Genomic DNA, 17,184 nt, shown 5'->3' on the forward strand with positions numbered 1-17,184 from the left:
TAAGATTATCTAATGGATAAAATTTTAAAAAGTCTATCCAGAAGTGTCTTAAATATTTTAGAAACAAATTCTACCCATTTCTAGATCTTTTTTTCCTATTGCATGCCAGTCCTGTATCCATCCCCCATAGATGTAAAATATCCATGTTTCCTTTTATTGAAATTGCTCTAACCACTGGTTACAAATTCTTTTTTTTAATAGCCTAACATCTTCCATAAGCCCTTTAAAACTTTATTAGAACACTTGAATTTTCCATGATTCTGTTGTTTTTAGGACTAGATTTGGTTGCTATTTTTTACAGAGAGAAAGAAGAAAGCAAGCTTGTTTATGAAAGTGTTTAAATGGCATTCTTTTGTGGAAAACAAAACATTTTATTCAGCAATATAGAAATGAATGCAATACCAAAAACTACTTGATGTAATGAAAGCTTAGGACAGTGTCTATTCTCTGCATATCATCATTTCTGAAGCTTGTGCCCTGTTTAAAACCATTCGATAGTCAAATTGCCACCCTCTAAAATAGCACTCGAATAACTTATTAAAAATAGAAAACACATTTGTTTCAATTGAAGCAGATTTCATCCTGTCATTTTCTTGTAATTATCTAAACTTTAAACTTTTGCTAAGTTTGCACAGATAATTATGTGCAATAAAAAAAAATGAGTCCAACTTTACTTGTAAAATTATACTTCATTTAGGTGGACCATCAGTGAGATAACGGTTTACTTTAAAGGAAGTCAGAAAATGTTACAGGCCAGCCCCAACCTACATGCCTGTTAAAGCCCCTTGCCTTGATTTTTCTAGGGTTTACTAGAGAGTCTGCTGACATCACACCAATGTATAGGACCAATGACTTATTGATAACATCACATGCCAGTTCACTAATGCTTAGTTTAGGGAGTCTTTCCCTTTTGTCTAACATACAACTAATAACTGTATTAAGTACATGTTAGAGAAGGCTCAGACCCAAGAAAGCCCTTTTCAGCTACCATCCCAGAGCAGGAGGGTGCCAGTGTAGAGAGGCACACGTTCTTTGTGAATATCTTTAATTTACAAACAAATAAGAGACCATTTTAAAAAAACTTCCTTGGTGCCATTTAATTCTTTTTAAAATAAGTCACCAGTCTATTTATAACAAAGCTGTAGGGGAGACCCACTCATATTTATGGTGTTAGAATCAACTACAAATTGTAGGTAAGAGTAGGAGCTCTCTGTGGCCCTGTGTTGTACAGTCTTACACACTGTACCTCATTTACAAACTGGAGCCCTGCAACCACACCGTTGGGATTTGAGTTCCACCTCTCCAGATATTAACAGTTTGTCCTAGGAAATATGTATATGCCTCCTCCCCCAGGGAAAAATCACTGCAATTGTATCTGTCTTACTGGCTTATAAATGATGTAGGCAATTCTAGGTTGTTAGAAGAAACAAGAAATAAAGACGTGCCAAATGCCTTATAATGAAACTCCTCAGTAGATGGCAGCTGGTCATTGCTCTTCGTGGTAGGTGGCTGTCCAGAAAGATTAAGTGACAACACTGGATCTTACCTTTTTTATATCAATTCAAAACATGACTTCTTTGAACTTTAAACATCCCAACTCCTTTAGAAATGATGATGAGCTATGTATGAAAATACTTTGTTAACTAGAAGCTATTTAATCTTTAACATTTTGTGTATACAGTAACTTTGTCTGAGAAGGGGAGGTTCCACTTTCTTCTCTACATTCTTTTCTGAATGAAACTGTGATGCTCAGTTTATATTGTCTGGATGTAAAGGGCCAATTCTGCAGTATAGTTGAACTGATACCTTAGGCCAGACTAATCCTGAATTGCATCTTTGTTTTTTAAATTTGACCTTATTTTTTTCTTATATGTTGATTTTTCTAAAGATTTATTTGTTAATATTTCTTTAGGTTGATGCATCTACTCAAAAAAGTGAAGAAGGTGAGATGTTTGATGTGGAACTCACAAAAAATGTCCAAGGATTAGGAATTACCATTGCTGGTTATGTTGGAGATAAAAAATTAGGTAATAATGAACTTTAAATATTTTCTAAACATTGCAGTGGCCTCTAATATCTGTCTTATGAGATATTCAATCATTGTATAGTTTCTTTTCTTGAATAAAGTTGTTGGCAGCTTTCTTAGAAATAATTTGGTATAAGTGACTCTGATATGACAGGCTGAACAATCGCCTTATTCTTTCTACTAGATGCCTTTGTGGCTTGTTACTAAATACTTATTCATAATTAGGATTTTTATTTGGAAGGTAGAAGATGGCTATTCTTTGTGTGTGCTTATAAATAGTGAAAAAATACTTATTTCTAATCTTAGAACCTTCAGGAATCTTTGTAAAGAGCATTACAAAAAGCAGTGCTGTGGAACATGATGGAAGGATCCAAGTTGGAGACCAAATTATAGCAGTAAGTTGCACATTTAATAAAAGTTTTTGCAATTTTCATGATTAAGAATTATGTCCCCTGGGAGTGGAGAGATGGTTTGGTGGTTAAGAACATGTATTACTCTTCCAGAGAACCTGGGTTTGATTCCTAGCACTTGTGTTGGGTATCCTAGAACCATATCCATACACATCCATGTAAAGAATAAAATCTTAAAATGCAGAAATAATTTCTTATGTATCTATGTATGTACGTGTGTGTGTGTGTGTGTGTGTGTGTGTGTGTGTGTGTGTGTGTGTGTGTGGTATGCATGCAATTGCATGTTTTTGTGCACGTGTACTCACTGTTCCATGTGTGCCGGAGGCCAGGGGTCAGTGTTGGATGTCTTCCTCTATAGCTTCCTATGTTTGTGTGTTTGTTTACTGGGACAGTGTTTCTCACTGAGCCTGGAGCTCCTCAGTTGGCCAGACTAGCTGGCAAGTTAGTTCCCTGGGATCTACCGGGGCTCCACCTCTTCCGAGTTGAGGTTCAAGACTATGCTGCTATGCCTAGGTTTTATGTGGGTCCTAGGAATCTGAACTCAGGGACTTCCGCTTGTAACTAAATTTACCCACTGAACTGTGTGTATCAAACATTTTGATTTTACTTTGTAAAGAACTAAATTAATTGACATTAATTTTGTGTGTTTCTATTTGTGGTATGTACATGTACATGCATGTGTATATGCAGATGTGTCTGTCTGCTGGTGTTCGCTCGCACACATAAAGGCCAGAAGTTGACACTGGGTGTTTTCTACTATCCATCTCTGCCTTGTTTTTGAGATGGGGTCACCAATTTGCTGGAAGGACTGAGCCCCAGCGATCTTCCTGTCTCCGTCTCCTAGCACTAGGATTATAGACTTGTACTACCACACTTTACACCTTGGTACTGTGATCCTAGCATTGGTCCTTGTGCTTGCTCAGGAAGCACTTTCCCAGATGAGCCATCTCCCCAACCCCAGATCCGTTAATTCACTCTAGCTTTAGGGGTTTGAGGCTGACATTATAATTGCCTGTTTACTATTGTCAGATTAAATGGAACATTGGATTCAATTTTACTTTTCTGAAGTCTAAAATGGAAATTTCTTATATAATTTTTCTAATGTATTTGAATTATGATCATAATGAATTTGTTACAACAACATTATATAGTACATTTTCTTGTGGGTATTCTGAAGGAAGACTAGATGTTTACTGTACCTGGACCTACATTTCAGATCTGCATATTTTTTTAACCTTGCAGAATGACACTGTCAATTAGATGATCTCCTTTCAGTCCTTTAAATGAACAGAGTGAAAGAAATTAATCCAGACATCTTTAATCTGATCATTATGCTATTGTAGTAGCACTGTGTTTTAAGTATGTGGCTGTTTCAGGTAGTTAAGAAAAAAGAAAAAAACTCACCTGCTGTTCAGTGGATACTGACTTCTTCAAATTACTCTGATCTAGAAATTACTTTAGGTTAAGTGCACTAAGGAAACCTGTAGATGATATGATCTTTTAGGGATTCCTAGCCTACAATGAAAAACTTCAGCCTTTGAGGTGACCCACAGGTAGGAAACCTGTTTGTGGACCTCCTCTATCTAAACGTTTGTAATTATAGGATCTTTCTCTTTGCCAGTGTTTATTTTAATATTCAATGTCATTTGAAGACATTGGTGGAGAATGCTGACTTACAGTTTATCATTAATTAAGTTTATTAGTCCCTTGGAATCTTACTAATCAGAACAAGTCAAGTTAAGATTAAAGTGTCTTTACTCACAGCAGACCAAGTGGCAGCCCAGATACTGTTGGTAGATACTGGATAAACAAAATGTAGTATACAGATGCTACTGTGGCTTGCTTTTTGACCTGCTAAAGAAGGAAATTCTGTCACACACTGCAATGTTGATCAATCTTGAAAATGTTATGCTAACTGAAATAAGCAAGTTGTAAAAAGACAAATATGTGATCCCACTGACATGACCCAAGCTTGTCAGAGAACAGGGTGGGGGTGTGGGGGGGTTGGGTTTGTGGAATTGTGTGATTGGAAGTTGTCATTCAGCATGACAGTGATTCATTTACATATTGCAAAAAAAACAAAACAAAAAACCTAGAGATCTTTTACAAACTAGTCTGAAAATATTTAACACTAAGAACTGGATGGTTAGAAAATGTGAAATTGGTAGGGTTTTTTGTTACATGTTTTCTATCACATTTTAGGGAAAAAAGATTAAAGATTATTATTTCTGTCCTTGGAAAGTCTACAGTGTGTCTCCTAGAGTGTTCCTGACATCAGCCCTGTGAATTCTTAACTTTATCTGCTTTAGTCCAATTGAAAGATCAAGTTGAGTTTCTGACCCATTTGGGTATTAGCTGGGAAGGGTCCTCCAAGTGTTTCTATCTTACCATGAATGGAAATGAGCCATCACACACTTTTTATGTAGGGAGTAAGGGAGAGGTGAATACAGTGTGAATCCATGTACAATTGTCCTAGTTAGGATTACTATTGCTACTGATGAAACACCATGACTGAAAGCAACTGGGGAATGTTTATCACTCTAAAAGCAGTGGGACCTGAGAGAATGGAGCCCATAAGTGAGGTGGAATAAAGTCTCACACAATAGCTAACTTCATTCAGAACATCAGACAGCTTATACTGTGAGAGTTAAGAGAGGTCACTTGAGTAAAGTTCTCATGAGTTCAAGCTATATATAATCAACAAGAACAAGCCACATGTGGCAAAACCACGACAGTTTAAACACTTCATTGGATAACAGCAGAAGCAATGGTGAGCATCTGAATGAAACTCCTATCTACTGCACCTGGGAGGAACACAAAAACACATTCCCAGGACAATTCTGTGTTTGGAAGAAACTGGGATCACAAGACTCTTGGCCTGTTTACTTGGACTGTTCGTACAAGCACTCAGGATTCCCCCCACATGACTCCATTCTTGGACCATTTTCCAACAGAGGAGGAAAGGTTAATTGGTTTAATATCACTGAAGGAAGTCAAAGCATCAAACAGCAGGAACCTGGAGGCAGGAGCTAGTGCAGAGGCCATGGACGGGTGCTGTTTATTGGCTTGCTCCTCATGGCTTGCTCAGCCTGCTTTCTTATAGAACATTGAATTAACAGTCCAGGGATAAACTAGACCCTTCCCCATTAATCACTAATTTAGAAAACATCCTATAGGCTTGCCTACTGCCCCATCCTACAGAGGCATTTTCTTAATTGAGGTTCCCTCTTCTCCGATGACTATCAGTTGTTTTTTTTTTTCCGTTTTCTTTTTTTTAAGACAGGGTTTCTCTGTGTAGTTTTGGTGCCTGTCCTGGATCTCACTCTGTAGACCAGGCTGGCCTTGAACTCAGAGATCGGCCTGCCTCTGCCTTCCGAGTGCTAGGATCAAAGGTGTGTGCCACCTCCACCCAGCGACTAAGTTTTAATGAGTTGACAGAAAACAATCCAGCACAATAAATGAGTTAAAAGTTTACTTTTTATTCCTTCAGCTATCTACATCAACTTACTAGATGGTGTTTCAAATCAGAATTATAAATAATTTATATATTCTATAATTTGTACCATTCAATTGTATAATTCAGTGTCTGTTCATATGCTTCCAGTGTCGGACATTCAGCATTGCAGTTGGGTATTGATTATTTTCATGGCTGTATTCCTTGCTCCCTGCTTCCGCTGTCCTAGGCCTATGCAGTCCGGGGTCTGTCTCTGCAGACTTGCCTTTTCTGGGTCATTTCCTGTCCGTCCAGTCACATAGGATTTGGTACTTTGTGACTGACTGCTTCATTTAGCAGAGTGTTTTCAAGGTCCGTCTGTGTTGTAGAGTCAGTTTCCTTTGCCTTTCATTGTTAGTAGTTCACTGTGGGTAAGTTTGCCCCATTTACCTATTAGTCATTTCAACCATGAGAGGTGTTTGCACTTGTTGACTGGTAGAGTTAATGCTGCTGTGAGCAGTCTTGTACAAGGTTTTATGAGGATGTGTTTTCACTTTTCTTTTGTATATATTAAGGAATGGAGTTGTTGGATCTTAGCAATGATAGCTCTGTTTAATTGTTTAGCAAACTTTTTAAAAATTTTTGAATTATAATTTAATTGGGTCATTTTTCCTTTCCCTTCCCTTTCTCCAAACCTTCCCATATACCCCTCCTCTCCTTCAAATTTATGCCTCTTTTTTTTACTTATTGTTATTCATACACACACACACACACACACACACACACACACACACACACACACACATATACGTATTTCCAAATATAATCTGTTCAGTCTATACAGTGTTACTTGTATGTATGTTTTCAGGACTGGCCATTTGGTACTGGACAGCCAATTCTCTCCTCTCCTCTCCTGCCCCCAGCTTTCTTCACTTGCCTATAGGTTCTTTGTGTAGGTTTGAGGCTCATGGATTTTTCTCAATCCATTTTGGATATCCATTGGTGTCGTCCTTTAGAGAGCTTCTTGATTCAGCTACATTACCTTAAGGCAGAATATAATGCCCCTTTAATTTCCCTTAAGAGAACCACATTAGACCCTCAAAGTAGCTGGTATAGGACTTGCTGTATTAGTGTATTTTAATTAGGGAAATGTTTACTGAGGGAGTAGGTTTATTACAGATTTTTAAGTCTCACAGTAACTTGCCTCTAGGTTGTCATTATCTTTGTTCTTATGTGAGTGACCCTCAAAGATTACTTCTCTTAGCCAAGGAAGGTGATAAAGAAATGTACTCACAAAGGGGAGGTGTACTTTGCCTGTCTTATATTTCTTTTAATAAGACTGTCTTCACTGTCATCCATATTCTAATTTTACTTTTTAGCAATTCTTTTCAAATTTAGAAGCGCCTTAACCCCTGGGAAGCATTGTGCAGTGCTCTTGACCATGTGTTCACTTAGTGCAACGTGTCACCCTCTTGTGGTCCTCCCATAAATTGGTGGTATTTCCTTCCTTCCTAGTTGCAGTTTTACAACTATAGCCTTTATTTGTTCTGGTTTTGTTTTGACAGCAAATATTGGAGCTATGGTCTATTTTTAATTTGTAGTTATTGAGGTGCTGAGAAGATTAAGAAATTATTTACGATTTTGAGGAAGCCTTTTAAACTATTTTGCTCTTTACAGATTGTTGTCTGTGGACCCCTAGTGTTACGCTGTGTACAGTACAGGGGCAGGAAAGTACGAGTGTTTTCCCCCCAAATGCTCTTCCATGTTGGCATTCTGTGTAACAATTATTTGATAAAGGGCTTTTTTTTTCCTCTCAGAATGTTAGCTAATTTTGTCAACAAATAAAATCAGAATTCCTATTAGTTATTTAGTGTGACACATAGTTAGAACCAATATAGAATTATGATTGATAATGAGAAATGGCAAATGTACCTTTTCTGTGATAGATACAGATTCTCAGTCTCTGTTAGTAGATATAGGTTCTTGGAGGATGGTTTGGCAAGCTACATGGAGTATGCTAAGGAAGCAGGTTTTCTCAACTGTGTGCTTGGTATTTCTTCTCCAGAATTTCTCCTGCTAATTATGGAGCCTGTATTACATGTTGAAATGGTGGTGGTTGTGCTCTTTTCATGAATAGAGGCGGTTTGCCTTTGTACCTACCTCTGATATTCTCCTCTGTATCATATCACTAAGGCAGAGCTGACCCCATGGCTCTTCTGCAATCAAGAGTGGCCAGAGTTAGATGAAGTTTCTCAAATGGTGTTTTGTGTAAGGTTTTTCTTAATGAAACTTCTTAGAAAGAGTGATAAAAATTGGTTATAGACCAAAATCTTGAAAGGAAAAGTTCTGTGCATTTTAAGAATTTTCATGGGTCTTCAGTGTTCAGATTTGTCCAACCCCTGCCTCCCCCCGCCCACACACCTCTGACAGCAGGATTGGCTCTATAGTGCTGCCAGGCAAGGTGCTGGCCTGCTCTCCTGAGTGTTGCAGTTGGTGGGAGATAGGGGCAGCTCTCCCACCTGCCTCAGGTGTTGTTGTAGGGGGGGCATCTCTCCCCTGCCCATGCCACCATATGGCAGTTGAAGGGTAGGGCCAGGTCTCCCGTGTTCACATTCTTGGGGTGGTTCACCTGCTCCCCCATCAATAGGCTCAGCTCCACTGTGCTGCCCAGGCGAGGTACAGGCTCCACTTTCCCCAGTACTGCAGCTGGTAAGGGGAGGGTCAGCTCCCTCACCCACCACTGGTGGCAGGGGCAGGTGGAAGGTGGGCATCTTTCCCTCACCCTTGCCACCACAGGTGGATGGGGGTGTGTGGCCAGCTTTTCCACTCTCACACCCTCAGGGCTATCTCACCCATACTTCTGCCAACAGGGTCAACTCTATTGTGCTGCCCAGGCCAAGAACAGGGCTGGCTTTTCTGAGGTCCAGCTGGTAAGGGGGAGGGTCAGCTTCCTCATCTGTCAAAGGTGGTGAGGGGCAAGGGGTAGAGGGGGCCATCTCTCCCCTCAGGGCTGGCTCACTCCCACTTTTGCCAACAGGATTGGCTCTATTGTGCTGCCCAGGTGAGGTGCAGGGCTGCTCCCCCAAGTGTTGCAGGAGGTGGTAGGCAGGTAGGTAGGTAGGGGGCAACTCCTCCTCTCCTGTGATCTCAGGGCCAGTTCTACTTATCTCAGGCATTGATGGGGGTGGGGTGGGGAGGGCAACTCTCCCCAGCCTGTGCCACCATATGGCAGATGAGAGGTGGGGCTAGGTCTCCCATGCTTATATTCCCAGGGCCAACTCACCTGTGCCCTATTAACAGGGTTGGCTCTGCTGTGCTTCCCAGATGAGGTACAAGCCCCACTTTCCTGAGTGTTGCAGCTGGTAAAGAGGTCAACTCTCTTGCCAGCTGGAGGCCGTAGGGACGGAGGGGGGGGCATCTTTCTGCTGTGGGATGTTCTGTATGCTCTGAATGTGTTGCTCTGATTGGTTAATAAATAAAGTGCTGATTGGCCAGTAGCCAGGCTGGAAATATAGGCGGGACAAAGAGAGAGGAGAATTCTGGGAAGTGGAAGGCTGAGTCAGGAGAAGCTGCTAGCTGCTGCCACATGAGAAGCAGATGTTAAGATACCGGTAAGCCAAGAGCCATGTGGCAACTTATAGTTAAATAGAAATGGACTCAGCAAGAAGCCTGAACCATTAGGCCAAACAGTTTAAGTAATATAAGTCTCTGTGTGTTTACTTGGCTGTGGGACTGGTGGGTGAGAGAGACTTGTCCTGACCGTGGGCCAGGTAGGACCAGGAAAATTTCAGCTACATCTTTCTCTTGTCCCCACCACCACAATGAGGCAGTACCAGCTATGTCCCTCTCATGCCCTCAGGGCTGGCTTACACACACACACACACACACACACACACACACACACACACACACACACACACACACATACACACAAAACTAAAATCTTTTAAATTCAGAAAACTTTCATGTATCTTTGTTTAAGTATAATTGTATTCTATTTGGCATCTAATGTACCTTTTGACCACCTCCAGTATGTGTGTGTGTGTGTGCGCACATTTGTGTGTAGGTGCACATGTGTGCCCATAAATGTAGAGAAGTCGATGTCAATCAAGTGTCTTCCACAGTTTGGCAGTCAGTCTCTTACTGAACCTGGAGTTTGATGATTTGGCTATACTGGGTGGTCAACAAGCTCCAAGGACCCCCCTTCCTGTGCCTTCCATGTGCCATGGTATACAGAGGTTAGAGGGCAACATGCAGGACTCCATTCTCTCCTTCCACTAAGTGGGTCTTGGAGATCAAACTTAGGATGTCAGAATTGACAAAAAACATCTTTGTCTGCTAATCCGTCTCCTTGGTTCTGTTCCCAGCTTATGTGTAGGGGTTCTAGGGGACTGAGTTTGTGTCCTCATGCTGGCACAGCTAACCCCTTACCAACTGTGCCATCTCCCCAGCCTGGAACCCCCTCTTTCTTCTCTGAGCAGATGAGCCACTGTTAGGCACACGAAGATTCAGCTGACTTGCCTTCAGCCTGCATTCCCAGACCATTTCTAGCAGAAGGTGTTCCAGTTACTGCTGTAGGAACCTTTCTTCTTCCTTGGCTATGGATTCTGTTGCAGTTTTTTTCTTTATTACTCTAATTTGCTAATCTTTCCAAAGGGAATCAGAAAAGTCAGTAGTGGAGAAGAACAGAGTCAGGTACCCGTGTCCAGGATCCCGTGTAACTCAGGGATTGCACAAGAGTTAAGGAATCGGAGTTTGAGACTCGTCCACAGGGCAGTCTCTAGTGCCACTGACTATTTCCACTAGAAGAAAAAGTAATTAATTACTCATTTCCTCTTCTGTTGCCTTCTTCTCTTCTGTACGTTCAGATGTCATGTATTGTTATATATGTTACATGTAGACAACAGATGTGTCTATGCATCTATGTACTTATTTACACTTAAATAAAGCAAATGGGTTTAAATGTTAAATTTGAGGTTTTAATATATCCTTTCAGAAACTTTTGTAGTTAGGCTACACTGGTGGAGGATGCTAGTCTGGATCTCATAGCTTTCTATTCATCTAATAAATATGTGAGTGCCGAATGTTTCGCTTCCCTTGTTCACAGACCATGTGAAGGACTGTAGGTACATGCCAGGGTGTGGGGTGAGCTTTCCTCACTACCTTCTGTGTCTTGATCCCCTGGAGTGCTGGTTTCCAAATTTGACTGCATATCAGGATCACCTAGGGAGTTAGAGAAATGATTTTAAAAGTCACACCCTGAAACTCTACCACAGAATCTATAGAAATCAACGGAGGTTCCCGCAGAAAAGTTCTGAGCAAACCATCGTTGCCCCTAGACACTAAGTGTGTGCTAGGGCATTGTGTCCACTTCCTAGTTATAGAAATGTCCATTCCCTGCCCCTTTCTCAGTACTAAGCAATAAATCCATTTTGTGAATTAGTGGTACAAAAGCGCTGTTAATTCTTAATGTGCCTTGTTATTACAGGTAGATGGCACCAACCTTCAAGGTTTCACCAATCAGCAAGCAGTGGAGGTGTTACGTCACACAGGACAGACAGTGCGCCTGACACTAATGAGGAAGGGAGCAAGACAGGAAGCAGAACTCACCTCTAGAGAAGACACTTCAAAAGATGTGGACGTGCCACCTGGTAGTGCCACTGTAAGCAAAGGTAATTCCGATTGGACCTGGAATTAAGTCTCACTTAGACTTAGCGTTTTCTCCTAACTCTAAAGTATTCACTTCAGGGGGATGCAGTTCTGTTTGATGCTTTTAGAAAGTGTGTATGTGCGTGTGTATGCATGTGCTGCACGTGCATGTGCAGGATGCCTATGGAAGTCAGAGGACAGCCTCAGGTGCCAGTCTTCTTTTCCCTTGTTTGAGATGGGTCTCTGTGTTGTTCACCATGGTATATGGCTGAGCTAGCTAGCCCACAAGCTTCTTGGGAATCTCCTCTTTCCACCTCTCATCTCACCATAGGAACATTCAAATTATAGACCCAATTTACTCTGCACAATTTTACCTGGGGTTGGGGGATTCAAACTCAAGTTCTCATGCTGTGCCCACTGAATAATCTCTCCATTCCATGTTTGAATTTTTATTTGAGACACTGATAACTAATTGCACAGAATCTCCTTAAATTATCAGATTGAATTCTAGAAATGCCACCCACAGGGTTTTAGAGATGTGTCTGCTGGTAGAGTTCCTACTACTCAAGCATGAGAACCCAAGTTTGATCCCCAGCACCCATAATAGTAGCTGAGTGTGGCAGCTTGTTTGTGATCCCAGCACTAGAGGGCAAGAGAACCTGGGGATCCCTGGGAATCTTTAACCTAGCCTACTTGGCACATTCCAGGTCCTGGGGAGAGACACTGTCTCAAAAGCATAGCTAGCCAGCTCCCGAAGAATGGCATCTAAATTTGGTCTCTGGCCTCCACAAGCGTGTACACATGCATCTAAATATACGTGAAGACACACATCTATGCTCACACTCACAAATTCAAACGCAAATGCCGTTCATAAGCTGAGATCCATGGATACCCCCCTACAAATTACTGAAATAATCTTCAATGTGAGGCTGTTGGCCAGAAGTTGTTATTTCTCACACTATTGAGTTTGTTGATGTTTGTGCCATGTACTGTGTAACACATTCCTGGGAGATGGGCAGGCAGGCTTCAGTAAAGTCCTAGCCTACATACAGGATGATGATAAACACATATGATTACTATGGAGTTTGTCTCTTTAAAATTGACTCTAATCAGTGATTCAAACAAGCAACGTGGGTTTAGAAAAATTCAAATGCTTTTATTATCTTATGGATATAACTATTATAATATTTTTATCTTTAAGAAAATTATGAAAAAGATGAAGAGTCTTTATCTATGAGGAAAAATCCCAGCATATTGCCGTTTGAAGAAGAAGGTAACACTTAGAGCCAGGCTTCAGTGTTTGTTGTGTTTTAGAAAGGATGTTTGCAAAGAGCTTAAGCCTTTATGACAATCTGTGAGTTACTAAACCATGATAAATATGCTACTAACCTCTCAGGAAAAGGATGTTGATATCCAGATTTGTCAATAGGACTAACTACTTCTTCATATTAAAATAATTCATTTATAGTTGGTTAAATTTCTTGCTGAATCAGTCTGTTCTTTGACATGTGTACATGGGCATGAGTGCACACATACATGCACACACACACATACATGCACACACACACACACACACACACGTACAGGCATATCCACCGGAACTACTCTTGAGGCAACAATTGGTAGTGTATGTAGTTTTAACTTAGTGTTTATATATAGTTGATGTGTCTCTACCCAACTATGAAACAATAGTAAAATATAAATTATATAAAAAACAAACATGGAGACTCTTTTAGATTTTTTGGAATGAAATAATTGCTTTTTGTTGTGATGATTGTTTTCTGAGACAGAGTCTTGCTATGTGGCCCAGGCTGGCCTTGAACTCACGACCTGTCTGCCTTAGGCTCCTGAGTGCTGGATTTCAGGCACATACTACCACTTCTGCATGAACTGTCTCTTTGGGGAGGCTGATATTTACATTTCAGTTTTTCAGGGGTTGCAAGTTTTAACGTTAAGGACTTGGTTTGAAAGCAGTTCTGCAGAGAAATTGTTAAGCCTGTCTAAGCATTCTTCTTACTGTAGATTTCCTAGGATCCCTTGTTTTAACATATTTCACACCAGATATGCCATGTGCCTCCTGCCTATTTCCCCTGTCCTATTTTTGGGTATTTGGTGACTTAACTCCTCTGAGCAAATGGAACCATTCCTCTCTAGCAGTGTGGATTCTGCTGTTCAGCAGGTACGCTGAAGCCTCTTCAGTGTGTCTGTGGTTTCATTATGGCATTTCTTCAACTGCCGAAAGTTTTAGTTTACTTTTATTATTTAAAGAGATTTTTGTGTATGTAACGATATCCTGGAAGGAAAATGTGTAGTGTTCATACATATTAATTACATTCTGCCATTTTTACACTAATTAGTAAAGAAAATACTTAGGCTAAAGTGAATATCAGGAGTGGGGGAAAGGATAAAAATACTTAGAACATGACTTGAAATAGGAAGTGAAGATGGGCACGAGGGGTTATGTTAAAGATTCGGAATCATCTGTTTTGCTATGGGAAAGGCAGCTAATGAGAAATTTACATATGTATGTGGAAGGGCAGTTGGTGGTCGGCACCTCCAAACTTACAATCAGGAGTCCTTAAATTATTAACAAATAATAATAATAATAAATCAGTAACCTGGAAATGGTTCTAATGTGCCTGCTCTGTCCATCCTGTCAGGGTGGGATGCCACTGCCCTTTTGCAGAAAGGTGACTCTGTGTAGGATAGTCACTTGACTGTTCATTTAGATTGGAGAGCAGGGCTCTGTGACTTTTTGTTTGTATTTTTAAATTTCTGAAGTGTAGTCTGGGGGGAGATAAGAACAGCATGGCTTTGGGTTTGCTGGATGAATATGAATCTCAACAGTGTCATCTGATTCCCCACATTACATTTATAATCCCACATTATATTCTTGTTGAGCTGTGTGAATACAAAGGAATGATTTAACTGGGGAACTCCAAAATGACCTCTGATCCCAGAATTTGGTTTAAAAATTCCTTATGAGCCCTACTCACCCCTCATGGAACTAAATTTAATTTTGAAGAGCAAACACGTATTCACAGGGATAGTTTCTGGCCCTGTTTTACTTTGTTCTCTAAGCTAGAGATTGAACCTAGGACTTTGCACATGAGCAAATTACTTGCTGTCCTGAATCCTTTTTAAAAATGGTTATCAACTCTGTCCATTTTCTCCAGAAAAAATCAGAATCATTAACCAAAGCATGATGAGCTCAAAGTTCCCATGAGAGAGAGAAGGCAGCTGGCTGAAATCTGAATTTTGAAATATTCTTTAAGTTCATTTAGAGACTGGAGGAGAATAGAGGTTTTTAAAAGAAAGCCATTATGAGTAAGCATGGAGTGATGTTAGACATGTTGTAGATTGGAGCTGGAGCTCAGCTGAAGAGCTCTTCTGAACATAGAGACCCACAGAGATGCTCCTTCATCACTCCCAGCTTTCAGCTGCACGATCTGCATTTGGAACTACTTCCGTCACTTGCTTGATGCCTTTCTTTCCTTTTTGGCTAAGTAGTGGCATTCTGACAACAGGCTTTTATCTTAATATACAGTCTCAGTTTCTCATTGTTTCACTCTTATTTATATTGTCCTATTATTCATGGAGTTGTATGTTATCAATTGATATTGTTTGTGATTGAGGTAATATCATAGCTCCCCTTTCTCCTGACCACACATTTTACTGTAATATCACCAAATATCATCAGTAGACCAACTTTTGTATCTGAGAGCAGCCCAGAGCCCTTACCATTTTAATGAATGTTAGATAATATATGGAGATGCTAATGAAAAGTCTAGTTAAAGCTTAAAAGGTGTCCATTTAAAAAGAATAGTGTTGCATATTTAAAAGGTGTCCACTAAAAAAGGATAGTGCTGCATATGCAAGCATTAGTCTAAATTAGATCATTAAAATTCAGTAAACTATGAGGAACCTATGCATTGACTAAAGAGTCTGACACAGTGTAACACAAAGGGTTTGCTAGATCTTTCATTCCAAAAGGCGGAGAAGGTGAGTTTGGGGTGCTGGCAATAACTTCAGTATTTGGACTATTTCAGGGTATCCGTTGTTGTCAACTGAGCTGGAAGAAACAGAAGATGTGCAGCAAGAGGCTGCCCTGCTGACAAAGTGGCAGAGAATTATGGGAATTAACTATGAAATAGTGGTAGGTTAGCTTGCTCTTCATGTTTCCTGAATTTGCCTATGTGGGCAGGAAATCCTTGGTGAAAATAAGATAGATAATCATTGAAATGAGCCCTGGAGAGAAATCAAATGTCTAGAGCTCTTCAAAGGCTGTAATGGTAGCTAAGAAAACAAAATACATGGTTTGTAAGCTTGAGAACTCATGTGTCATCATCCTTTAATATTTCTGGGAGTGGTGTAAGTAATATCTACACAAGAACGGTTTTCCTGATTTTTAAGCATGTGATTTACAGAAAGAACCACAATAGAATGACACTTTACTTCAAATAAGCTAAAGTTTATCATGACAGAGTTGTAGGCTTGCTTTCCTTTCTTCCTCTCTCCCTTCCTTCCTTTCTTTCCTTCTTAAAAAAATCACTTCAGGCAAGGTCTCATGTAGCCCAGGCTGACCTCAGACTCTCTGTATAGACTAAGAGAACCTTAAAATCCTGGTCTCCACTTCCCTAGTGCTGGGCATACAGAAGTGCACCATACTCTATCCCTCATCCCTTTTATCATTCTCGTGTGTTTATCTTCTGTAATAGATTGGTTCTGCTTATTTTTTCGTACCACTGATGTCATGGCAATGTTTGATGTTTACCAACAGTGTTTGTATCTAGCTAAGATACTACAGTTTGCTATTCTAAAAAGTTACAAAGTTGACACATTACTAAAATATCAGGAAACTCAAAAGCAAAGTAAAATACTACATGCAGTATAATTTTTCATATGTACAATATCCATATACCCTTGGGTAAGAAAAGGTAAAGAGAACAGATAATATATATTAAAAGTAGCACCGACCTTCATTGCTAAACAGTATTCTCAATTTTGCACTTACTTTCATAACAATACCTACTTTTAAAAGCTCAAGGTAAGTTATAGTTAAATAAAAATAAGTATAGCCATGAACATTATAACTCTAAGTTGTAGAGGAATACAATGGGATCCAGGTGAAGAGTGGTTCATTTAGCACTGACTTTGTGGGTGAGATTAATGTGGCTGGCATGTACATCAGACACCTGCTGTTCAGGTGGTAATTGAATAAGGGGGCCCTTGACAAGCCCTTTCATCTAGATCAGAACCAAGACTGAACTTTTAATGCCTTTTGTGCACCTGTTGTCTGGATGATATTCCCAGTACTCTGTTAAGAGTAGATGTGTGTTATAAGACAGGACCGTGTAATTTATGATCCTTGCTCAGGTAAATGGGAGCAACTGTGCCTTCTCCTTGCCTTTTGTGTACTTTATAATCACAAAGGGGCGGTGTAGCAGAGAGGGCTGGCGACATCAGTGGGGACCTGGCAGTTTCTTAGAATAAGTGAGCTCTAAATTAGGTTTCCAGGGCTGAGAAGAATGTTGCCCAGCATCACAGTTCAGAGTCAGGTGATTTCATTCTGATATTGACCTTCCCCCAACTACCATTAAGATATGAAAGGTCTTGTTTGGGAAATTTGTTTGTGAGGAACGGCACATGGCACCCCATGGTATTCA

At 40.2% G+C, this 17,184-nt stretch overlaps 1 protein-coding gene across 16 annotated transcripts in view; it reads left to right on the forward strand.

The window, feature by feature from the left end:
• Positions 1 to 17,184, forward strand: part of Mpdz (multiple PDZ domain crumbs cell polarity complex component) — a 175,362-nt gene that overhangs the window by 65,083 nt on the left and 93,095 nt on the right. For 15 of the 16 annotated variants that reach the window (XM_052714985.1, XM_052714990.1, XM_052714983.1 and 12 more), the window contains exons 9-13: positions 1,913 to 2,027; positions 2,333 to 2,421; positions 11,358 to 11,541; positions 12,720 to 12,791; positions 15,568 to 15,674. In XM_052714985.1, coding sequence (XP_052570945.1) covers positions 1,913 to 2,027; positions 2,333 to 2,421; positions 11,358 to 11,541; positions 12,720 to 12,791; positions 15,568 to 15,674 — 567 coding nt within the window. The remainder of the gene's footprint in view (positions 1 to 1,912; positions 2,028 to 2,332; positions 2,422 to 11,357; positions 11,542 to 12,719; positions 12,792 to 15,567; positions 15,675 to 17,184) is intronic. The other variant, XM_052714989.1, reaches the window with a different exon arrangement.

Source organism: Peromyscus californicus, unplaced genomic scaffold, assembly GCF_007827085.1.
Source record: "Peromyscus californicus insignis strain IS unplaced genomic scaffold, ASM782708v3 Scaffold_5__1_contigs__length_169319896, whole genome shotgun sequence".
Lineage (NCBI taxonomy): Eukaryota > Metazoa > Chordata > Mammalia > Rodentia > Cricetidae > Peromyscus > Peromyscus californicus.